The sequence below is a fragment of the Lemur catta genome, chromosome 7 (genome assembly GCF_020740605.2).
Source record: "Lemur catta isolate mLemCat1 chromosome 7, mLemCat1.pri, whole genome shotgun sequence".
In the NCBI taxonomy this organism is placed as follows: domain Eukaryota; kingdom Metazoa; phylum Chordata; class Mammalia; order Primates; family Lemuridae; genus Lemur; species Lemur catta.
The window spans coordinates 19,052,454-19,077,643 of record NC_059134.1 but is presented as its reverse complement, the minus strand read 5'-3'; the positions used below and the strand labels follow the sequence as shown (position 1 = coordinate 19,077,643).

Sequence of the window (25,190 nt, the reverse complement as noted above, 5' to 3'; positions counted from 1 at the left end):
CACCCTGATGACCTCATTTTAACTTTAATTACCTCTTTACAGACCCCGTTTCCAAATACAGTCACATTTCTGAGGTACTGAAGGTTAGAACTTCAACATGTGAATTTGGGGGGACAAACTTAGCTCATAACCGGACTCAATAGAAATTCATGGAATGGATTAGTTAACAAACTGTGTGCCCTGTTACGGTTAGGTTTGGCTTTTGCTTTCAGGGAATTTTTTAGATAGGTGATATCTTGGCAGAGGACACTTTCTCTTTCTCTTGTTTCTGAGCAGCACTGCTGCTCTGAGCTCCTAGCGTGGGAGTCATCGGGACTTTGTCAATGTTTGTTCCTTATGTAGCCCAAGACCCCGAGTTCCACAAGGTGTGTGACGAGTTCGGTTTCCAGTGTCAGAATGGAGCCTGCATCAGCTTGATCTGGAAGTGCGACGGCATGGATGACTGCGGCGATTACTCTGATGAGGCCAACTGCGGTAAGATTTCAGGTCTGCCCCCTTGCGTCCTAATCCTCCAGTGACAGTGACACCTGTGGTTAAGGCCAGGCACTGCCAGCACACCCACACGCAGACTCAGCCTGCCCTTCCCGGTGGCACCTGCCACTGGTTCCTGAATTCCCCACCAAGGAATGGAGTCTGGACGTGGGAACCTGACACCTCGTAGGTGCTAGGGAAAAGTTTATTCCATTTTCTTTCTTTTCCCAGTTGGGAAGACCACATTATGTATAAGGAATTATGGTAAATATTATGGAATGTACTTTTTCCTCCCCTAAAAGTTACAGTCCACAATGTGATAGAGTTATTGTCACCATTGGGTAATCATCAGTCATTAGTTTATTCCTCTGGCAAAATGCCAGAATGAGTGCTCAGGTGGTCATTCTCAGGATATCGAAGTGTAGGTCAGAGAAATGTGAGTTAGGGGCTGGCAAGATGGGATTCTCTTGAGTTCGTGGGTGTATTTCTTGTTGCCCATTGGGTGCATGAAGCTGCCTTATGTTTCTCTGGGTGGGCAGCGCAGGTTGCCTGGGGACTTGGGTGTTGAGGAGGATGCATGTCGTTGGAGCGTGGTGTTCACGTTGGTGCAGGGGAAGCAGCTGATGGTGTGGTTCGTCTCCCCAGAAAACCCCACAGAAGCCCCAAACTGCTCCCGCTACTTCCAGTTCCGGTGTGAGAATGGCCACTGCATCCCCAACAGGTGGAAATGTGACAGGGAGAACGACTGTGGGGACTGGTCAGACGAGAAGGACTGTGGAGGTAAGAGCCCCAGGTCAGCCCACACCCAACACCAACCAGTGTAGTTCCACCTGCTGTGCAGAGTGTGCCAGCTCATTCCTGGGGATTTTTTTTGGATTTTGGGGGGAATGGTGACTGAGTTTTTTCCTAACCCTCCGTCCCATTTTGAAATCAGTGTGATTGGTTTCTCCTGTTTCCTGGGTGATTTATTCCATATTTTGCAGGGCACAGTGAGAAATCTAGAGCCTTCCTGCCCAAAATGTGGTCGGCAGACCAGCAGCACTGCCCTCATCTCCTTGGAGCTTGTTAGAAATGTAGAGCCTCTGGCCCTGCCCCAGACCTGCCGAATCAGAGTCTGCATTTTAACAAGATCCCCAGGTCCTGTGTGTGCCACGGGACATTTGAGAAGCACCCTTGTGGAGTGCGTGCTCGTTCCTTTCCTCTCCGCATTCCCATCTCTGTACCACGTCTGGAGGTAGCTGCAGAGCAATTAACGAGCACAATGCTCAGCCTCAGTAGGCATTCTCTTAGCCACCCTGTGCCTCCTCAGCCACCCGTTCCTGCCATCAGCATTCCCCAGCCCCTGCAAAAACAAGCACATGCGAATATTAGCCCAGATCAAATACAGGAGGTAAGGTAAATCTACTGCCCAAAAGGGAAAAGAATTTCATCTGTTGGGATGCCCCATTATACATGATTTCTTAGATGAGCTGCTGTTCAGAACCATGCCTGTCACTGGTCAGCCGAAACTGAGACATCCACACTAGGCTCGGGACACCGTTTTGGCTGGGATCGAGCTTCTTGTGACACTTCGTGTTTCCTTGCTTGGTGTTTGCCACAGATTTGCATATTCTTCCCTCCCCAACTCCGGCGCCCTCCACGTGCCTGCCCAATTACTACCGCTGCAGCAGCGGGGCTTGCGTGATGGACACCTGGGTGTGCGACGGGTACCGGGACTGTGCAGACGGCTCGGACGAGGAAGCCTGCCCCTCGCTCGGTGAGTCCTGGAGTCCTGGAGTCCTGGCCCTCTCCTGTGCACCTGCTGCTGTGGAGACGACCTTCCGGGGGCACACCCTGGGGACAGCCTGGCCAGGTCCCCTGCCGTCTGGGACGCTGCTTGGTGGCCAGGCTGCCTGTCACCCACAGTGCACCTCCAGGGCGGGAGACTTCCCGCCTTTCCCTGGGTTATCTAGGCCCATGGGAACCCAGAACTGCCCTGTGAGCCTCCTGCAGAGAACGGCCAGCCACCCTGCTTTCCACCCCAGCTGCAGTTGGGCCACCTTTGCCTCCTTCTGGGTGGGAAATTATAAATTGGAAGTAAGTGGAAGATTTCGTGTATCATACTCACAGGGGAGAGCACCCTGTTTCCCACTCGCTAGTCTGTCCGGCCGGTCCTACTAAAAGAAGGGTAAGCACTGCCATCTAGTGGCTGGACTCAGCGAGGCAGCGGAAGGTCTGTGTAGTCACATTATGGAGGCCGGCGTAGACCTTGCAACTCCATCTAGTGCATGCCCTAATTGCAGGCAGAACAGAGTTGAGGATGCTGTGTTCTTCCCTAAACAGGAATCTATTTCGAACTCAGTTATGATAGGAGAATAGACAGTTTGCCATGCTTTGCATAATCCTTTCCCTAGCAAACTTCTAGGTCAACAGTCTGATTTTCCTCCTCTTATGGCTATGTTCATTCCATTGCTTCCCTGTTTAAAAATCATCAGCGGTTTCCTCTTGTTCTCTTGTCCAGAAGATCAATTCTTGACTCTTAATTTCTATTGTCAAGGCCCTGTGTGAGCTGACTCCTCCTTGCCTGCCCTTGTTTCTGTTCTCATTTGCTCCGCATAGACTTGCTCCTCTCTGCCGGCATGCCTGCGGCAGGGTTGCCCTTACCAGAAACCCCTGTGATCTCAACCTTATCTTCCCACTTTTCTCATCAGTGAAGCCCACCATCCATTGGAGCAAACAGAAGCACAGGTTTTGTAACAAAAGAAACCTTGATATGCCATCAGTATTTCTCAAAGTATGGCACAAAGACCACCTATAATAGAATCACCTGGGGGTGTTTATAAAAAATGGAGAATCAGTTTCTGGGGGAGCCCAGGGGATCCCCATATGATTTTTAGGTTCATTAAATTTTTAGATTTCTGATTTGAACAAATAGGGCCTAACCTCCATGGAGTTTTCACTGACTCTTTTAATTGGTGTCCATCTCTTGAACTTACCCATTGACCTTTTGATTCTTAACTATGATCTGCCAGATATTGCTTCCTAATTGTCCCATGCATATATATCTTTTCTTCCTGGCAACTGGGTTGCTGTCCTGTTCTGGGATCATGCTGTGTACTACTTTGAATTCCCCACTGCATCTGCTATAATAATAGGAAAATAGTCGGTGTCCTATAAATGCTTCTCAAAATGAATTATAAAAAAAAAAACCCAACTTTTGTTTCTGTCTTTTCCCCTCAAGGCCCACCTATCTATTGAATAACTCGATTATCCTCTCAAGAGTGTGTTTGCTTATTAGAAGTCTGACCGGGATGTTAATAGATGTGAACAAATTCTGACTAATCTAGCCAGCAAATCCCTATTTGCATATGCCATTCAGCTTTTGTGCTTCCTTTTTGTGTGCAGTGTTGATACAAATTTAAACTAGTTGTTGTCTCTAGCTCTGGTTCTTATTTCTTTAGTGTAGAAATTGGAGCCTTCTGGTGGCTCCCTCGTTGTCCAGGGTAAGTGGCATGATTTGCCTTGGCTGGCTTTCTCCCCTCTTTTACGTATTTGTCTTTAAATCACCCTTCTCTTTGTGCCTTATGTTGCAGCGAATGGTTCTGGAGTTTGGGCTGAAGATTCCTTTGAAAATTCAATTAAAGCTATGGAATATGTACAATATCCTAATGTTAATAATTGTACTTTTCGTTTGTTTTATTGTGCACTATTTTCTAATGCTTTCCCCTTTCAGTAGCCTCTCAGGATAACTTTCTACAAGGTCCCCATGTCCGGTGACTTACCTGGCCTGGTTTTTCTCTTGGGGACATCCCTTCTAACTGTTCTCCAGGCCTGCTACATGCCCATTGTCCTGGGGCTTTCACTGCCCCCTGGGAATTATCTTTGCCTTTCTCCCAATTTAGATTTCTTGTTGCCTGGATATTGTGTTTTGCTTTTCCTTGGTTTACTCTCTTGTTTGGGTGGAGCACACCCTGCAGTAGCTTTGTCAGGTGAAAATGATGATGGCTGTCGATGTGTCTGTCTCTTGAGTTTGCTGCTCTAGTTCGTACGGTGACCCTCTGTGCCTGGGGCATAGCTGTCATCTGGGGTGCTGCTCACCATCACCATCCTAAGGACCCACTTTACCTCTCGTGTTGGAACTCCTGCTTTCTGTATCCCAGTTGTTCTCTTTTTTAGTTTAATCCCATGTTTTGGTAGAAAGTTCACGAGAAAAGGTATGTAGGAGGTATATTTGAGGTGTTCCTTGTCTGAAAGTGTTTTTACTGTATCTTTAGATTTGTTTGATAGTTGGGCTGGGTTATAAATAATTTCCTTCAGAACTTTGAAGGCATTATTCCAGTGTCTTCAAGTAGTTTTTGGAAAATCCAAAGCCATTTTAATTATGATTTTTTTGTATATAACCTCTTTTTAACTCTCTAGAAGCTTATAGAATCTTCCCTTTGGCTCCAGTGTTTCGAAATTTTGCAATGATATGCTTTGATGTGGGTCCTTTTCTATCCAGTGTGGTGGATGCTCACAGGCTCTTTTATTCTGGAAATTATTTGAGTTTGAGAAATTTTTTTTGAAATATTTTATTAATGATATTTTTCCCCCTGTCTTCTCTTTCTTTCTGGAACTCTTGTCATTCATCTATTGGATCTTCTGATCTGGTCCTCTTACTTTTTAAAAAACAACTATTTTCTATTTTTAAAAAATTTTATTATTTTTTCCTTCACTTTCTGGGATATTTGCTCAACTTTATCTTCCAGCTCTTCTACTGAGATTTTCATTTCTGCTATCATGGTTTTAATTAATTTTAGGAGCTTTTTCATTTTTAGTACTGTTCCTTTTCATGGCATCCTGTTCTTTTTTCATGGATAGATATTTTTTCTTTCTGAGCATATTAAGGATATTTGTTTTTGAAGTTTTCTTCTTGCAAAAATCTCTATTTCCTCCAAATGGCTTTTTTTAGGGGGGTGCAGGGCTCTGTTTTTGTTTTTCTCTTTCTTGTTAAAGGTTTCCCTCAGATAATCATTGGTCACTGCTTGTGTTTAGGGCTGGGGCCTAAGATGCTGCTGAGCAATTCTGAACACGTTGGATGGGCGTGTCAGCTTTGAGTTTCATGGCTAGGAACTACAGGGAGCTCTTTATCTTGTTTACCTCAGGGTTAGTGTCTGAGGCTGGTCATTTTCCCCAGAGAATATTCTTATCATCTCCTGCCCGAACAGTAATGGTGTCAGTGCTGGGGTTCTCGGGGAAGTGGGCCGGGTCCTCACGTTCAGCTGTCTGTGGGTTCAGTCCTCCTTTCCTCAGTAGGATACTTTTGCTCCCAACTGTGCCTGTCTAAACAATCCCTTTTTTTGCCCACTCTAAATAACAACCCTCTAGTCTTCTACTGGGGTAATGTGTGGTGTGTGTCTCGTGGGGCTGGTCAGGGAGGGGATGTAGGGAATGTAGCTGTTGCTTATTTTAACTTTCTCTGCCTTCATTCCCAGTGAAGAGACACCAGTTTCTGAGCTTTTTGAGGAGTGTGTGTTGTCGATCTGGTTGGTTCTTAGCTTTCTCTCTGGACAGCTTAGGGCAGGGCACAGCCTTCTCTGGGCTCGCTAGTCGCTTACCATGGCTGTCTCCTTTCCAGCTCCCCACGTTGTGCTGCTCTTGTCTCCTTTCCCTCTATCCATGTCCTTGTGGGTTTAGGGCTTTAGAAACAGCCTCCCGACTGTAGCTTTAGGAGGTGCTGTGAGGGGGCAGAATTAGACGTCTGTGTCCAATCTGCTGTCTTTACCCAGGGCTCACGTTTGTCTTCAAGTCCCCTTTGTGATTCCTACGGCACTGCAGTCTCCCGGCACATCGACTGCCTGCTGTTATTGGCTAGCTCCCTCAATACTAACAAGTGAATTTTAAAAATCTTTTCTTTTAGCAAATGTCACTTCCGCCTCCACTCCCACCCAGCTTGGGCGATGTAACCGGTTTGAGTTTGAGTGTCACCAGCCGAAGAAGTGTCTCCCCAACTGGAAGCGCTGTGATGGCCATCGAGATTGCCAGGATGGCCGGGACGAGGACAACTGCCGTGAGTAGTCAGAGAGCACTGCACTCCCAGGGCAGATTGCCAGGGACACCTCTGTCCCACTGCTCACGCCTCATGTCTGGATTAGCACACACGTGTGTGGGTCTGAGTGCTTTTGTGTGACCATGTTTTTACGCATTTTCTCCACAAGGGCTTTGCCACATGGACCCGTAACCCGTATCATTATGATAGTCACCTTCTTTTTAGTAAGTTGTCTGGGTGTTAAATACCAGGAGCATGTCCAATAAAAATACTAATGACTGAGATATCTGAAACAGGTTTCATAAACATGTTTAACTCTTTAAAATGCTATGGGTTAAGCCATAACCTTCTCTATGTGCTTCTGTTTTTTTCTAAGTATTTAGTGAGCACCTACTAGCAAAGAGTATGTGTTATTAGAGGAATCACCTCCAACACCCCTTTAAGAAAATTCATTCTCAGCCCTAGGGTAATTCTAGCTGGCAGGGTAGTGTACTGACCACCTGCAGAATAATGACAAGGCAAACTGAGCTCGGTGCGGAGATGACACATGCATTCTGTGCACGTTCAGAGTTGCCAGTTGTCAAACACAGCGGGTCCTGGTGCTCGCTCCTCTGATGCACTGGGGTGGGGGGTGAGGGGGTCTTTGGAGTAGATGATGGAGGGAGACAGTGGCTTTTGCAAGCTGACTGAGGGCCACGGCGTCTGCTCAGAGGGGATGTGCTACCGAGTGACTCTCACAAGGCAGGAGTGGAAGCAGGTGTCGTGGAGGTTAGACACAGAGATAAGGTCATGCCTTGTATCCTTGTGTGACCAGCCCGCACGTTTTGGTTTCTGGCTGCACTCCAGTGTCACCTCTGACTGACCAGTACTGCTGTAGTGGGCCAGGGAGGGTGTGGCGAGGACAGTGCCCGTCCAGCCCGCTGCCAGCATGCCTCTCTGATGGTGGCTCATTGCTCTGGCTCAGGGCTCCCTGCTTTGCGGGGTCACCGCCCCTCCATCCAGCCACCTGCTGACTTCAGACAGCAGATGTCCTAGCCAGTCACATTCCCTTCATGGCCAGGAAGAGGTTTCTCCCATGCTCGTCTGACTTCTGCCCTGGTCAGCGTAGAAGAGAGTGGCAGAGTCCCTTTCACCTCTGCTGAGAGCCTTTTCCAGCCCTCACTCTAAGCAGCAGGCGCCTCAATTCCACTTCTTTGATCCCTGTTCTAGTCCCTTTGTTTTTTCCCCTCTGAAGAGAAAGACTTCCTAAACAAATGAAAAACTGAGCCTCATGTGGAACCCTATTAAATCTCACCATTTACAGGTAGAATAGAATCTAAAGCAGAGAAGTTTAGTCATCTCTTAATTCCTCTAATTCAGGAGTTACAAATTCATGTGACTTAGCAGGATCATGTGGGAAATGCTTATAAAAAATATAAATTTGGTGATTTCACCCTAGACCACTGAATCAGGAGCAATGGAGGAGAAGGTGCTTGGGAATCCATACTGCCAGCACCCTGACTCTTAGCCTCAGACAAGTTTGGCAGATACTTCTCTGTCCTAAATATTTCAACCATGGAGGCTCAGGGAGAAAGGGCAGAGAGGGAATCAGCTATCCTTTCTCTGCCTGTATCATCGTCCTCCACCGGGTCCTCCCTGGAGAGTTTTGGTTAAGAGGAAAGGGTGTGAGTTCAGTACCATTTCAGTCTGGTTGGACAAATATTTGTTGACCACACGTAATATAGCAGGCATCAGTCAGCTTGCTGGGAACACACATTCTAGTGGGAGGAACATCGAGCCAGCAGTTATACAGCATGGTGTTAGCAGTGACAGAAGTCTGTCCAAGGAATTGATATGGTTTGGAGGTGGACCTGGCCAATTTCCTGAAGAGGTGGGAGCGGGTCAGGAAAGGCATCCCAGTTGATGATACCTGAGAAGGTTTTAATGGAGAACTTTGGGACAAGGTGGTGGATGAGGGCCATCCCAGGCACAAGGGACAGCGTGAGGCTCAGAGGCGTAAGAAATCAGACCTGTGGAATGGCTGTGGTGGGGCAGAGGTCAATGCAGAGAGGTAGGCCGGGGCCATGGGTGGGACAGCTGCCATGCTTGGTCTTTATTCTCGTGGTCATAGGGAGCCATTGAAGATTTTAGGGAGGGGGTGTTTATATAGTAGGTCGCTTGGACTTCATCATGGACGGATGGTTTGGAAGCAGTGGGAGGTGAGATTGGAGGCCAGGGGCTAGTTAGGAGGCTGAAGTGGCTGACGTGATGGAATTCTGAAGGTGAAAATGGAAGAACAGCCTCTTGATATATTGGAGGTAATGTTAACAGTAGCCAGTGAGTTTTATTTTAGCTGTGGGCATCGGGAAGAAGGAAGAGTGAGAGTGTTTCATCTGGGTGGGTGAGTGAAAGCTGGTGCTACCAGACAAGGTGGAGAACGCTGAGGATGAATGTTCATGGGTTTCCCTGGGTGGGGCCGGGGATGACAGCAGGTTCATTGATTGACATAATGTCTAAGGTAGCGTGAGGCATCCCGGTAGGAAGTTCAAAGGGGAGATCAGAAACCATAGAAGGCATTTCCTTCCTTTCCACTTTACAACACCAGTTCTCGCTAGTGATCTTCTCCAGTTAACTGCTGGTAGGAGTCCGCCAGTTTTCATACTTCATTGTTCCTTATAAGGAACTCTGTTGTCATAGGCTTTTGGGGACAAATTTCAGTAGTTCCTTTAGGTCTTGATATGCTCTGATTCAAGAGAAAAATAATCTCGGCCAAATCCTTAACTTGAAACATAAAACTCATTTATTTCTAAAATACACAGGTTTTTTTTCTAACACTTTGTCTATAGGGGTCCCAGGACCCCCATTGTTCATTTGTCCTTTCATCTCCGTGAATGTCACTTCTGCTTTTGTTTTGGCTGTCTGAGGGTCCTCTCTTTGTCTAAAAGTCAGGGAATTTGATAAGTTGCCACCTAGGGGTCTTTTTTTTCCAGAAATACTCTTTGAATCTTTCTACTTCTTCAATTTCCAAGCTAGGGTGATTTTTATTTTGTTTACTTATTGTTTTTTTTTTTTTTTTTGGTTTAGGAAAATTGTAAGAAATCCCACATTACACAGCTCTGCCTGTCTGAACTCAGGAATTGAATAGATTCAAATGCATTTTGGGGATGATTCCCTCAATCAAGTACCTGCTACTTGTTATCAGGAACCAGAAAGATTCAGATAATTTGGTATTTCTTGATACTTGTGTATAAATCCATATAAATAAATCCATATAAATAAACTAAATTCATTTAGATAGTAAGGAATATTTTTATTTCCTTGGTTAACATTTCCATATTATAACCCTTTCTCATTTCTTTGTCACTTCTATACTTTGTATGGTTGAGCCTTTTCGCTTATTTTCAAAATTAATAAGTTTTATTTGCACTACTACATGTTTTAGGTTTGACAATGGAGTAATCATTCTGCTGTGTCAAATTTTTTTAAAAAAATTCTTCCGTGTCTGCAGAGTGCTGCAGCCTTGGGTAAGCCCTAACAGATCCATCCTTCTCATTCTGTTGCCGTCTGTATTTCTTTCATTATTATGCCTGTCTGTTTTCTTGCTCTTTTGGGTTGTTTTATTTATTTTTTTGCTTTATTGTAAGTGATCTTCTTCAGATGGCTTCTGCTTTGCTCTTTCTATTTGCTGTTGTAAAATTTTCTGATGCTTTTTAAGTGGCCCTATCTTGTTTAAAACATCCTTAGTGACTTAGATGAAAACTTGAAAGGCACGCCTGTCGCATCTGCAAATAATACAAAGTTCAACAAGATAGCTTATTTTCTGGTGAAATAATGAGAATTTACAAAGGGAAACTAACATTTGGTGATGGGTTTTAAGGTGCCATCATTCTCAGGTAAATCGTATATTCATTTCACTTAATTCTCACCATTACTTTTATTTTGGTATTCTCTCCATTTTAGAGATAGGAAAATTAAGGTTCCAAGAGTATCCCATAGTCCGTAAGAGACTGGGGTATTTATTTAGGTTTCTCTTGCAGAATGTTTTGATCTTTACATCAGGCCGTATTGAAAGTTCTCATCAGGGAAGAAGACACCAAAGCCAGCACAGAGAAATGGAATAGGGATTAGTGTACAATTCTACGCTTATGTTAAAAGAATGAACAAAGTGGACCCGTGGGGCATTCAAATAACAGGGCAAGTTGACACCACACTCCCCAGAATAACAGTAGGAACATTTGAATCAAATAAGCAACCACATAAGAAGATGAACATTAAAAATAATTAACAAAGAGGAAAAGAAATAGGATTTCCCTCCTGGGTGATGTTAATTCATTAATTGATGTTCTTTAAATTGGTGTTTTTAGCCTGTTTCAAATCTGTCTTATTCACGATGATGTTGCTTAGTTAAGGGACTTAAAATCAAGATGTGCTGTATCCACAATTTTTTTCAACATTAATTTGATAACCTTATCAAAAAATGAAATGAGATTAGTGTAACATGATTCTTCTTAGAGAAGCTGGCCCCTGAAGGCCACTCCATCCTGTTCCAAGTCCCCATTAATCATCTGTTTAATAATCAGCTTAAGAATTTTCAGAGATTAATGACAACCTTATTCCCAGATTCTAAAACCCATGTTTTCCTGCTTTTAAAATTTTGAGACATGTTTTATCAAGAAATCTCAAACATCCTCCAGCTTTACTACTCAGCTGTTGTTTGATTATATTTTATCCCATTCTTACTGTAGGGGCCAAGGCCATAGAGAAATTATCTGACCTGTGTTGTTTGACTGTAGGTCTTAAGACTGCTGTTCCAGAGAGGGTCCTGCCTGGCACTCAGAGGAGAATAATACATGCCCGGGGAGGGCATAACAAAGCAGTTCTGAAGATCCCCACCAAAAAAATTCACTCCCAGGAATAGGCTAAGATAGCAAAAGACTCTTGTTGCTATAGACTAACCAGGCAACAAAGGTTGAGATGACAAAAGCCCTTATGGATGGGAATTCTTATTAAGACAGATTTTCCCAAGAACTTGACACATTGGGAACAAAAAAATCTCAGGTTCCGAGCCCTTTTCAGACTGGCCACCTGATATGACCTGAAAATGCACACCCGCTGGATGGGGGAGACCAGGAGAGAGGGCTCCCACTTGGTCACAAGTCAAGCTCTCAAGGACGTAAAACAAGACAAGAGGGAACTTTATCCTGTACCCCTTTCTATCAACAGCACAGAAGGACAAAGACAAAGGAAAAGACTATTTCTGGGAGGAAAGGAATCAAACAGTATGAATATTCATAACACAAAGCACCAGAAAGTATACGAGAGTTGCTACACCAAGACCAGCCACACAAACCTTTTCTCCATTAATCAGAATTTTGCAGAGGAAACGGTGATTTTTTTCCTGTCTGCCCAACCACATTGCTCAGAGAGGCTGGGAGCCTGGCTGGGAAGAAATTCTTACCCTTTTGCTAACTGGAGTCCCTCAACTGCAGCTTCCAGAAGCGCAGAGAGCTTTGATCATCTTGTTCCTGGGGCCAGTTTTTACACAGAAAGGCGGAGGGAAAGTTAGAATAACATTTTTAGATTTTATAGCTGGCTTTGGGGCAAAGGGGTTCTGGTATCTATGATCCCCTTTGGGGAATAGGAATTCTAGTTTCTTTGGCCAGCCTCACGGGAGAATGGGACTGGGAGATAGGAGGGCAGGAGAAGGTTAGAGAAAAACGTTTGCTCCTGAGGACTTCATTTTGGGGCGTTGTTTTCTGAGTCCCAATATTAGCAAGTGAAATTACTTAAATGATGAAGATCTTGGTATTTTTTAAAACAATCCTCTTCTGAGCAGAGAGTCTCTCTCTGACTGTCCTGTATAAAATGGCATAACCCTATCATATTTGTTTACTGCTTGTTTGCAGTTTCTCTCAATAGAAGATGAGCTCTTTGTTTTACATATCACCATATTGTTAGCATTTGAAACAACACGTGTTTATTTTCTTGCAGTTCCACAGGTCAAAAATCTGACACAGGTCTCGCTGGGCTAAAAACAAGATGTGAGCAGGTCTGGTTCCTCTGGAGGCTCTAGGGAAGATCTGTTTCCTTTCTTAGTCCAGCTTCCAGAGGCCACCCACATGCCCTGGCTCATGGCCCCTTCCTCCATCTTCAAAGCCAGCAACATTGCATGTCCCTGACCCTCCTTCTGTCGTCACATCTCTCTCTCTGATCCCAGCCAGGAAAGAGTCTTTGCTCTTAAGGCCCCATGTGATGAGATGGGGCCCACCTGGATAATCCAGTCTGAACTTCCCCACTTCCAGAACCTTAAGTTACTCGTATCCCCAAAGTCCCTTCTGCCATGTAAGATGACGTGTGTAAGATAACATATTAACAGGTTCCAGGGATTGGGATGTGGACCTCTTTGACTTGGAGGAGCAAGATGCATGTTAGCCCCTACTCTCTGGTGGGGTTGAGGTTCTGATGTAGCCCTTTCCTGTCCAGGATGGGACAGGCAGGTATGAGTCTGTATCATGAAGGCCTGAAACACCTGCATCTGGGCCCACCCCAGACAGCAGCAGATTTGGTTTCTACAGCCATTCTCATCTTTCCTGTTTTTAGGATCATTTGCAATTATATGATCATCTCTTCCTTTTTAGAGCCTCCCATGCAGTTTACATCTACTTTTAGAACTGAAAGGAATATCCCATTTTGGTTAATAGCCTAACCATGGAGTTGCATGACTCTTAACTTACCAGTGCTCTTTATTTGCATTGTTTCATTTTCTGTGAAAATATTTTGAAAACCTGTGCAATTAAAAATACTACACAAAGTGGGGATGCTTCTTACAATCACTGGGATTCATCTCCTTAGTTGTATTACCCAAATCAGAAGTCAGCTTGTCATTCTAGACTGCAAATACTAGTAACAGAATAATCAGTGGTGCTGCAGAGCAACAGCTACGAGTTGTTGCTGCCGGCCAGGAGCCAGGCACTGTCCCAGGTGCATGGTCTCTTTAGGTCCTTGCAGACACAAGAGTGATGGAATTGTCACCCCAGTTCTTACAGAGGAACTGAACTTGGGTGATATTAAGCAATTTGCTCAAGCTCACACAAAGCCAGAATTTAAACCCCAGTTTGTTTGAGTCCATAGCGCTCAGTTTCTCTGGGGGCAGATCTCAGTTGTTCACATTAAATAAGACACCACGGCACCAGTGTAGATTCTACCACTCCTCATTCTGGAGGCGTATTTTGAAGTAAAAGCTGGTTGGTTAGTTCACACATTTCAAACCACTTTTCCTAAACTTGAGTAAACCTGGTCCCAGCCTTTAGCACAGCGTGGCCCCTCCCCTTTGTGTTTCAGCCACGCACAGCACACTGACCTGTATGAGCAGGGAGTTCAAGTGTGAGGACGGCGAGGCCTGCATCGTGCTGTCGGAGCGGTGTGACGGCTTCCTGGACTGCTCGGACGAGAGCGACGAGAGGGCCTGCAGCGGTGAGTGCCGCTGGCCTGTTGGCCGGGCTGGGCCGGGCGGCCCCGCTACCCCAGGGTGAGCCCTTGTGCGTGAGTCTCTAGCTAGGACCCTTTTGAGCTTTTCCTCCATCTGCAAATGAAACGGATTTGTGCCCAGTTTTGGAGCTATACGTGAGGTGAGCCTTGGCCAGACAGATGCAACTACCAGCTGCCTCCTCCCCATTGTTGACATGCTGGTCTTAGATTGGATTTTGCTGGACTTCCCACCTCAGGCTGATACACCTTGGCTCTCAGAGAGCCGTAGGCTGCTGGGGCAGTTAACTCAGTCCTCTCTGGAGTGCATTTAGTAATGGATCCTGCTGTGACATTGTCCTTGGACTTGGAGCATTCTTTATTGAGAAACAGGGTTCAATTGCCATAGGCGGGAGGGAGGTGAAATGAAAGTAAAAAATATCACGACTGGAAATGTCGGAGACCCTTGGAAAGGTCGTATAGGGAAGTTTCTCCAACTACATTTTCTGGGATGTCTTTTCAGATAATGATTGTGGCCTTCTAACAATTTAGATCATAGTAGTTGTGTTTAAAAGCAGGGGACCTTTTGGGTTCTTTGAAATCCAAGGATTTGTACGATATAACTTCCTTTGATTTCTTCCCCTTTATCCCCGTAGATGAGTTAACTGTGTACAAAGTACAGAATCTTCAGTGGACAGCTGACTTCTCTGGGGATGTGACTTTGACCTGGATGAGGCCCAAAAAAATGCCCTCTGCTTCTTGTGTTTATAATGTCTACTACAGGTGGGTCCTATTTTTGGCACAGAAGGAAATGATGTCTTTGTTGCCACTAAATGTTCTGTAAACTCACTGTGATGTGCATGGTGTGACTCTATATTAGCTGAGTCACATATCTCAGTCCCTGTGCTACTTCAATATGACAGTATCTTTATTCTTCTGGACAGAGTGGTTGGAGAGAGCATATGGAAGACTCTGGAGACCCACAGCAATAAAACAAACACCGTATTAAAAGTCTTGAAACCAGACACCACGTATCAGGTTAAAGTACAGGTTCAATGTCTGAGCAAGGCACACAACACCAATGACTTTGTGACCCTGAGGACTCCAGAAGGATGTAAGTGTTATGGTTTACTTTTATGGCATGCATGAGATCTTATGCATGATTTTGAGAAGGTTTTCCCAAGGATGCTCAGGAGTGTGGGAACATACATGTGTCTTAATGTGCAGAAGTATCGTGGCTAAGTTTGATGGTCTTGCCAGAGTTGTTGAACATTGATTCTCCTTATTGTGTCAGAGAATGTTCTTGTATCTTAAGAAGTTAATTTCAGATCCTCGCTACCATTGCCCTCTTTTGCATTTCTTGTCTAGTTTCTGCCTCTAAGTTCCTTCTCTAGGTATTTCCCAGTAAGTAGTATATATGGGGTCATCATGATTAAAATACAAGGCATGTCAGCAGTTTTGTGGCTACCTTTTAAAGAAATTTACCAAATTCATGTGTCTAAGAGACTCCTGCCTCCTCCCCACCTTCAAAGTAGTTGATGTGGGCAACAATCTGCTTGAATGTCATCTTTTTCCATCGCCTGAAGTATTTTGAACTAAACTCCTTAAGGAGCCTGCCTTGAAGGTTATCACATTCATTTGGATATAGAATTTCTGTGACGTTAGCAAATTGGTCTTATTCCGTGGTAGTCATGCCTGCAGTACTCTATGTTGTTGCACAGGAAGCCGAGGCAGCAGGTGCTGTCGTTGGCGATTAAGATCTCAGCATGAAAGTTCTAGAGTCAGTGGTGACTCAACCTGCCCAAGTGATTCCATCCCGCAGCCCTTGTGAGCCACAAATTCACGTCACACTTCAGTGAGCCATGATCTGATGTGTGGACAGCACACCTTGCTTTCTGGAAGAAGAGGAAAGGTGTCTTGTCAATGTGAAGACCAAGCTAATGGCCTTTCTAGTGGATAGGTCCCAGTGCCAGCTCTGGATTCTTTCTTGTCCTTGTTTTAAGCTCAGGAAAATCCCCCCAGTTGGCCGCTATGCAGATGGGTTTTAACCTCGAGTTGACTCTTTTCTAGTGCCAGATGCCCCTCGAAATCTCCAGCTGTCACTCCACAGGGAAGCAGAAGGTGTGATTGTGGGCCACTGGACTCCTCCCATCCATACCCACGGCCTCATCCGTGAGTACATTGTAAGTATCTTCCACGAGCCGGCTGAATATGCCAGGAGGCTGGGAGATTTCTGGGCGTTCTGTATGCCTAGGAATTGAGTGTGGCGTAGCTTTGTAATCCGTCAGAACGTTACGTGCCCTACCCTCTTCTCTCCCCTCCTGCTTCCTCGCAAGGTATTAGGGTGCCCCAGACCTTTGGTTACCTTTCATTCATATTTTTTTTTTCTCACTTTAGGTAGAATACAGCCGGAGTGGATCCAAGATGTGGGCCTCCCAGAGAGCTGCAAGTAACTTTACAGAAATAAAGAACTTGCTGGTCAATTCCCTATACACTGTCAGAGTGAGTGGTAACATCCTTCCAGTTGTCTGCACAGTCTTAGAACTTAGCGAGATGGTGGCTATGTCATGAGAACTCTGTGTGCTTGCCTTTACAAGATGCACATTAGTAGTCTGCAAAATACCCAACTCCTTGCCCTGGGGCGTGGTGGGGAGGTCATAGTTTCTTTCAGTCTCTTAAACTGATGACACAAAGAACTTGAAATCAGAGTTCCCTCAGATAACTGCAGATTTATGGTGATGCAGCTTCACCTGCTTTTATCCCAGATGTTCTGCTGCTGCCTTTCCAGCTCCTATACTTTTGCACTCACCTCTTTTCTGCTTATCTTTAGCTGCAGAGTGATGCAGAGCTATGATAAGTCATACTTATGAACTTATTTTGTGAGGTTCTTATGAAATGTATTATTAATATCTTTGGCAGAAAGGAGATAGATTTTGTGCAAAACATGTTTGTTGACAGCATTAAGTGCACACATTCCAGTGACTCCCTCACACTGATAATTTCCTTAGTAGCCTTTATATATGTGTGTGTATATGTATATACCCGCCTACACACACTGGCCCTTTTTAGGAACCTTGACATCTGTCAATCAATAGAAAAACGTTATGATCTTAGGACTATTATGAGACCCTTTACCCAAGCTTCTTCCCTGTCTCTCCTCTTTCCTCTCTTGTTTGAATTGCTGGGGCCTCTGAATGTTCTGGATCACTCTGTATAGGGCTTTTTCCACCTTCATTGCCAAAGCCTCACCCCTTTAGCTCATTCAGAATTCTTGCTGTATGGTGTATTGCCTTTATTTCATACTAATTCACACTCTGATTTGAAAAGGTGGCTGCGGTGACTAGTCGTGGAATAGGAAACTGGAGCGATTCTAAATGCATTACCACCATAAAAGGAAAAGGTAAATGATTCCAGCATTTGCAGATTTAGAGAAGATAGAAACCCTTTGGAAATAAGTTTCAATATAACTGGGATATGGAGAAGCACAGATTAGAAACCTTTGGACAACTTCCTTCTCCCTAACACATGCCACATTTCTGGGTGTCTCTGCGGTGCTTTAGATACAAAGTCTTTTGGGGGTGATTTGAGTGTATTCCTCCTCCTAGAGTTGAGCATTTCTTATAATGCAAACATATACAAAGGGATTTCCGAAGGCCATCGTGCCCATCCCTTTGTGAGCACGTACGATATCTAAGATAGGAGTCCTTCCCTCTCACTAAAGGTGGTTTTGTGCATGTTTATTTATAGTGTTTTAAGGAAAGCACCATGCTGTTGCTTGTTACGTCTCCCAGTGGCACCGACAAACTATGTGTAGGGGTTTTTTTTCTTGTACCAGAGTAAGGGGCAGAGCTGGGACTGGAAGCTGATCTGCCTGACTCCAAAGCCTGTAGTCTAACCATTGTGCTCTGTGCTTCCTTCCGGGCTGAGACACGTATGGCCCCCTGGACCGCCCTGCTTGCCGGGGGTGGGTGGCTCGTCACCTTGCATGTGTGCTGCATGAGGGCAGAGATCTGGTCTGTTTTTCTCCACTCTGTCACTGGTACCTAGTAGGAACTAAAGAAATAGTTGACAGATGAGTGAATTGAAGCAATTAAGTGCAGGGTTCTGTCACGCTCTGGGTTAAGGACTGCAATTCCTATGTGGTTTTCCTGATCTTAGTCCTGGCACTGGGGACTTTCACTTGTGGACCTGCGGATATTAAAACTTTAACTTGTGGGCCTGCAGATGAACACTGCAGCACAGAATATTATTGGGAGAGTTTACTTGAACCCGAGCCTGTGAGAAATAAGGTCTGGGTCAGGGAGAGTCACGATCTGATCGCCTCTAAAATCTGGAGTCATTAAGACCAGGGCACGAGGCAGCCAGACTTAGTGCCACCGGTCAGTCTTTGGGGCTGAATGCTTGCAAGTATTAAAAAAAAGATGCTGAATTCTCACTCTCCTAGAGTTTTTATTTTTTAAATAATTTCTCTCTACAAAATCTGGGTTAAAACATACCACACATAACAAAAAGTCAACAGAAAACATGTATGTTGAATTCCATAGGCACAGGTCACATGTGCAGTGGAAAATCTCAGTGGGTAGTTGCTTCTCTTAACTTTCTTTCCTATGATTTTGATGAATCTCAGCTGTTGCATATATTTTGGCTAGGGTACATATAGAAGGCAACTGTGTGCTGCATCCAAAAGTATTTGAAATATCTGTGACTCGCTGTTATAAAAGCATAGGAAGATGAAGGACAAAAACAGCAGAGGTGTCAGCCAGAGATACCAGGTTAACTGGTGAATGCAGTGGATTGATAATGACAGTGAGAAAGACCACCGTTCACTGAGCATTTCTTGTGTGCTAAGCACCACGCTGTTGTTTTACATGAATTGATTTCTTATTAATCCTGACGAGTCCTGTGAGATAAGCATTTTTTATCCTCATTTTGTGGCTGAAGAAACTGGGGTTTGGAGAGGACTGTGACCTGTTCTGGTGGCCACGATTGTAATTCAGGTCACCTTTCCCGTACGTAGCAACTGTGCTTTTCTGCTCTGAGTCAGCCACCTGAGCTTCTAACATCCTTTCTTCTTCTGGTGATTGCATTTTCCTCAAGCCTGGTTTTATTACATGGTTGATCATCTAGAGAGACTCCTCCAGACTTTGACACATCTGTTTTGCCACTAAATCTTATCCGCTCCTTTGAGTTTCTTTTGCTCTGGCTGTGTAAGGGGCATATGTACTGAGAGTCTAATATACAACTTGTCATTTAAATCATATCTTCTGATAATATCGAGCCCATTGAACCCTCTTAGGTCATGCTAGGCTGAGCACTGTCAGCTTTTTGGTGGGAAGACCTTGGCAATGGCCAGCACAGAGCCCATCAGTGGAACTGAGGGGTTTTTTCTTGGCCACTCTTCTTGCCCCCCAACTCTCAGCTTGAGCTTGGTCTGTTTGAGAACTCCAGTTGCTTGCTGGTTCTTTAGTCTGCCGCAGGTGAGACTGTATTGGAAAGGAAGAGCAAGGGAACCTTAGTTGAGTGCTAGGCACCGTACATACCTTATTTTAGTTAACTTTCCCAGCTCTGGGAGATGTAGATAAATAGGCTTGAGGAAGATAAGCAAGTTCCTCCGAGTTACGCAGCTGTCAGAACAGGAATTCGAACTCAAGTTTGCCAGATTCCAGAGGCTGTGTTCTTTCCATTTTGCCACGCGTACATTTCTAATTTATTATGGATGATTTATCCTGTTGTCAACTTTCAAAAAGGACTTGAGACCACTGGAACTTTGTTAGTGCCAATAAAGATACCACTCATGGTGATCCCTGCACCTTTAAGAAACAGGCCGAAGCTGGGCTCTTTGGGGACTTTTACAAAAGGTAACCTTTCTGCCCGACCTAATTGCCAGGATAGCAGCCTGAGCCAAGATAGCTGTGTGTTCACCCAGCGACTGTCCCCCCAACCTCAGCTTCACGAAAACAGTGGTAAAGAGATAGATGAGAAAAACTGCCAATGAAATGTCCATTCTTCCCCAGCTGAAAGATCACTTTGTCTGTTGAGTTGAAAGCTGTTGTCTTGCCTTCCTCACTTTTCATCGTGTGGTTTCTCTCTCTGAATTCCTTTTTGTTTTCAGTGATCCCACCGCCAGATATCCACATTGACAGCTATGGTGAAAACTCTCTGAGCTTCACCCTGACCATGGAGGGTGATATCAAGGTAATGTGGAAATTTCACACTAGCCGTCGGGTGGGGCTTTGCTTTGTCTGGGAACAGACAGGACATAGCACAGCAAGATGGAGAAAAATGAACGACTTGATCTAGTGAAGCTAAAATACCATAACTAGGTTGGTTCCTTCCCCCCACGAAGAACAACTTGAGTCTTCACATGTAATTATTCTGCCTCAGCCTGGTGCCTTTTTTTTTTCTTTAACCGTATAATTAAATGGTTCACAGCTACGGTGCAAATAAAGAGTTGGTGTTAACAGAATATATATGCCCTGTAATTTTCAGCTTTATTGGATTTCCTGGTGCTAAGTGCTAATGCTGAGATTCCCACAGTGGAAGAGCAACCTTCTTGTGAAGGAGTTGGATACCGAGGAAGCATATCCACCTCGTATCTCCCTATATCCCCCCAGCATCCTCCTGTTCCAGCACCACCATCCTCTCTGTCCTCGTGGTTTCTCATGCTGAGATCCACTTTCCATAGGGTTCCTTCTTACCTATTTGTTCTGCCTTCCATCCCTCCCCATCCACGAAGTTGTGGTGGGATAAACAGCCTTCAGTAGTCCTTGTGCTGTTTACTTAACTATAACTCAGTGTCATGCCCTTGGCTTCATAGCAGGTTGATCGAAGAGATGGCCTTATGTGGTCTTTGTCTGTAATCTTGGATCTTAAAAATATCCTTATTTTGTTTGTTGTCCCATATTTAAAGATAATTTAGATCAAATCCTGTGAGTTCATGACTTGGAAAAGGTAGTCTTTCCGAAGCATGGATGTATTTACTCCTGATAGACAATGAGAGGTGACCAATCTGCCTTTGTATTGATCGACCTCTTGGTCTTGACGGGAAGGACACCCTGAGCTAAGATTTATCCTTAATTCCCATAGCCTAATACCTTTTCAGTTTTTCCTCTTTCCACCTTTACTAATTGGTTCCTGTCCTTTTATTCTGCATTAACTTTTTTGATTCATCAAATCTATATTTTGTATTATAAATAGGCCCACATTTGTTTTTAGAAGTGTAAGCATTATTTAAGCATTATTTAACGGTAGCACAAATGGAACTTGTTTAAAAATCAAAAGAAGCAACCAGCCCATTGTGAAAATAAGATACCTAAGGAAGCAACAGAAAAGAGGTGTATTTTTAATCCTGCCTTTTGTATTTGGTGTGTCCTATGACAGTGTTAGCAGTTCGTCTAACATGTTTCTTGGTTCGTGGCAGGTGAATGGCTATGTGGTGAACCTTTTCTGGGCATTTGACACGCACAAACAAGAGAAGAGAACCTTGAGCTTCCGAGGGAGCATACTGTCACACAAAGGTAACACCTTGGAGCTGGGAGATGTGTGGGCAGGAGGGAGTGGGGCTAGACTGACACTTTCCCAGCAGTAGAGCTTGAGGGCGTCTTCTCTGGAGGCCGTTCTACATGAAGAGGATACTGTCAATGTGCTCCTGACTCTAGGTAGAAGGATTCACGCAGCGGCTCCTCAGACCCCCTTCTACTCTGATGGCCTTTCATGGAAGTTGAAGGCCTTAAAGGAGGAAAAACAAGAAAGAGCCCAGAGTTCCCAAAGAAAGAGTTCCTGGATTTAGTTACCTGTCTCTCTTTTCTAGTCTGGTTCATTCCTCCATTGCTAATGAGAGGTAGCACAAGGCCTGGTGCGTGATTGGCATTAGTAAATATTTGTTGACTGAGTGAATGGACCAACAAACCAAGGGAGGAGCTGGTCCAGTCCCTCTTACATCTGTGCAGATAGTGAGCCTCAACTAAAATCCATGTGCCTGAAAATGGGTTAAAGGACGATGTTCATTTATTTCTAAGACAAGACCTTCAATGGCATAAAGCTGCCTGTGAGTGCTGAGAACGAGTTGGGACCATCTTCCTTTCTCCTTCTAGCCTGTTTGCAAAGCATTTCCAATCATCTTTTTATTCGATCCTTGTTCCAGCCTTATGAAGTAGAAACTACAAAGTGTTCTATTATATTTTTTGTAGCCAGAGATGTACTAGGCTAAGTCATTTGCTCAAGGAGGTTGTGCAAGAGTAAAAATAACCTTGAGCACCTACTGTGTACAAGCATTTCCCCTTGCACTCTACGTGTGTTGTTTTCCGTAGTCCCAATATTAATTCTGGGAAGTATGCTGATTTTACGGAGGCGAAACTGAGATTCAGAGAATAAGTAATTCTCTCGGAAGGTGGCAGAGCCAGAATGGGAACCCACGTCTTTCTAATTCCAAAGCCTATGATCTTGTGGGCTCAACGTTGCACCAGTAGAAATCGGCAGAGTCGGGAACAGAAGTCTTACTCGCTGTTTTCTGAAATCTATCAGGGCTAGGCACCATGCCAAGCACTTTATACGCATTTTCTTTTTTAGCCCCTGCCACAGCCAGCTGCCGTAAGTGCTGTTATTTTTCTCCATTTTACAAACAAGGAAATAGACTTAGAGAGTTTAACTACTTTACGCAAGGATATACAGCCACAGAGTGTAGAGTCAGGCCTTGAACCCAGTCCTGCTGCTCCCGAAGGTTATCCTCTTAGCTTATCCTCCCCTTGCTTCCCTTCTTTTTCAGTTTTAGTAACATTTCCCCTAATTAGAAAGTGGTGCCTGTTTATGATATTGCAAAAAACTTAGAGAAAACAAAAAAGTACAGTGAAAATTAAATTTTCCTATAATTTCACTCTCATACTTTAGATATCTCCTAATATTTTTTCTATGCATTAATCTCTATATCTTTTTTCTAAAATTAGAATAATGCTATATATAATTTTGTGTCCTGCCCTTTTCACTTAACATAAAATGGTGAGCATTTTCCATATTCTTTGAAACAACTTTAAGTGCCTGCATAGCAGTTCGTAGAGTGTACATTATTTAATTTTTGTCTTGTCTCCGGACAATCAGATTATGTTCACTTTTTTCCTACTGTAACACTGTGACAAGAATTTGTCTTGTTGCACACATTTTTGAGTCTCTCTCTGATTTCATGGGATAACTGGATTGAAAGATATGAGTTTCCAGGCCCTTATTATAGAGCCAAATAGCTGTCCTAGGGTGTTGTACCAATTTATATCCTCAGATGGTCAGCTTTAAACAAATTACCCAGAGCCCATGTGGTGTGTCACATGTAGCAGTGATGAGTACGTAAATGTTGAATGAATGTGTAAACGAATGGAAGTCTTATGACATGTGGGACTAACTTAAATTGAGAGATACTACTTTTTTGCAAAAATAATGGTGTGTGTATCAAGACAAATTCTTGACTAACACCCCCAACTTCCTCCTGGCATCTCCTTGTCCTGTTTGCACAGTTGGCAATCTGACAGCTCACACGTCCTATGAGATTTCTGCCTGGGCCAAGACGGACTTGGGGGATAGTCCTCTGGCATTTGAGCATGTCATGACCAGAGGGGTTCGCCCACCTGCTCCTAGCCTCAAAGCCAAGGCCATCAATCAGACTGCAGTGGAATGTACCTGGACCGGGCCCCGGAATGTGGTGAGTTGACCAGAAGGACCATCGCAAAGTGAGCACTGACTGACTGTCCCTGATGCTAGGCCACCGGATAGCCCTGGGGCTTTGCCTTCTGGTGCTGCTGCTGCCTTTCCCACCCCAAGCCAAGCTGCCCTCTTGGTCAGTTCTGGATTACCTTCTGTAGGCACCTGCCGTCCCAGCCCCAGTGTCCCTGTCCATACCTGGCTTGGCATCTGAGAGGTAGCGCCCCTCCACCTGTGCTGTTTGTCACTGAGTAGACCTCACACTTGTAAAGGGTGGCGTTTTCCTATGCCTGGGGACTCACCTTGGCATCATCACAGACTTGGTGAGAAGTCAGCAGCGATGACAAGGAGGATTGATCTAAGTACCTGGCCTGGCTCCTCCAGCCCCTTCCGGTCTTACATGATCTCCCACCCACAGGTGGCCTTCTGGACCAGTCCTGCCAAGTGTTCTGTTGTCCCTGCTATGCTTGTAGTTACGTATTTAGGCTTTCCTTTCTCTTTTGTTTTTATATATTCACTGTGACTAGATTTGTGCTTGCTTCTTTTTGAAGCTGGTGTTTATTCCCCACCTGTCTCCACTGTGCACCTTCCTTTGCTGCTAGGTGGGGCTTCCCAAGGCTCTTGGCACGTTCCTCCCCCTCTTGCCTCTGAGCCTTGCCTTATGCTCCTCCTCCTCCTTGCAGTCAGTCCTTCCCTCCTTCTGCTGTGCAAGCAAATCCTACTCCCTTCCATTGGATCTTTTTCGCTTATCAGCCCTCTAGATGTTTATAGCTGGTGCCATGTAGCATAATGTTTCATTAGGCACACTTTACCCTATTCGATAGTTTCTATCTGTTACACTTATCTCCCAAACTAGTTTATAAATTCCTTGAAGGGAAGGATTATTTTCTGGGTTTTCCAAATGGAAATGCATGTAGAATTAAATCTATAATCAGTTCCTAGTAAATCCCTGGTGATGAGTGGAGAAACCAGAACCAATTCATGGGGGAATGACCAAGGTTTAGAATCTATAAGTTCAGCAGTGAAAAAGGAAGGAGAAGTAAGATTTACCTAGCACCCACTGTTCGTGTCAGGAACAGTGCAAAACCCTTTAAACACATTCTCTCACTTAATCCTTTCATTGCTTCTATGGGAAAGCGGTCCCCAACCTTTTTGGCACCAGGAATCGGTTTCATGGAAGACAGTTTTTCCATGGGCCCTGGAGGTAGGGGAGAGAAGAAGGCAGAGCTCAGGTAGGTGATCCGTGACCTAGTTCCTAACAAGCCACGGACTTGTACTGGGGTGCAGCCTGGGGGTTTGGGACCGCAGCTGTGGGGTAAATATTCTCATTTTACCAGTGAGGAAACTAAGGTTCAGTGAGGCTACATCACTTGCCAGAGTTGAAGCTTCTAGTAAGCAGTAGACTGAGTTTGCGCTCAGGGCTGGCTGACTTGGCAGCCGCTGCCGTTTTGCGTGTCCCAGCACCTGCTGCTGAGGCAGGGCCGGTGATAACAAGCCCTGAGCCATCCCCAGGACTCCCTCTTACCTGGAAGGTGACTCTACTCACAAAGGGACCTTTCTCTCTGAGTACATACCTGACTCGGGG

General features: G+C 44.8%; 1 protein-coding gene across 2 annotated transcripts in view; it reads left to right on the top strand.

The window, feature by feature from the left end:
• SORL1 (sortilin related receptor 1) overlaps positions 1-25,190 on the top strand; it is a 165,671-nt gene that overhangs the window by 124,260 nt on the left and 16,221 nt on the right. For both annotated transcript variants that reach the window (XM_045555782.1, XM_045555783.1), the window contains 13 exons: positions 343-474; positions 1,117-1,251; positions 2,072-2,227; positions 6,350-6,499; positions 13,799-13,930; positions 14,578-14,704; positions 14,866-15,035; positions 15,992-16,104; positions 16,319-16,423; positions 17,249-17,321; positions 20,034-20,116; positions 21,342-21,438; positions 23,422-23,606. In XM_045555782.1, the coding sequence (XP_045411738.1) occupies positions 343-474; positions 1,117-1,251; positions 2,072-2,227; positions 6,350-6,499; positions 13,799-13,930; positions 14,578-14,704; positions 14,866-15,035; positions 15,992-16,104; positions 16,319-16,423; positions 17,249-17,321; positions 20,034-20,116; positions 21,342-21,438; positions 23,422-23,606 (1,658 nt within the window). The remainder of the gene's footprint in view (positions 1-342; positions 475-1,116; positions 1,252-2,071; positions 2,228-6,349; positions 6,500-13,798; positions 13,931-14,577; positions 14,705-14,865; positions 15,036-15,991; positions 16,105-16,318; positions 16,424-17,248; positions 17,322-20,033; positions 20,117-21,341; positions 21,439-23,421; positions 23,607-25,190) is intronic.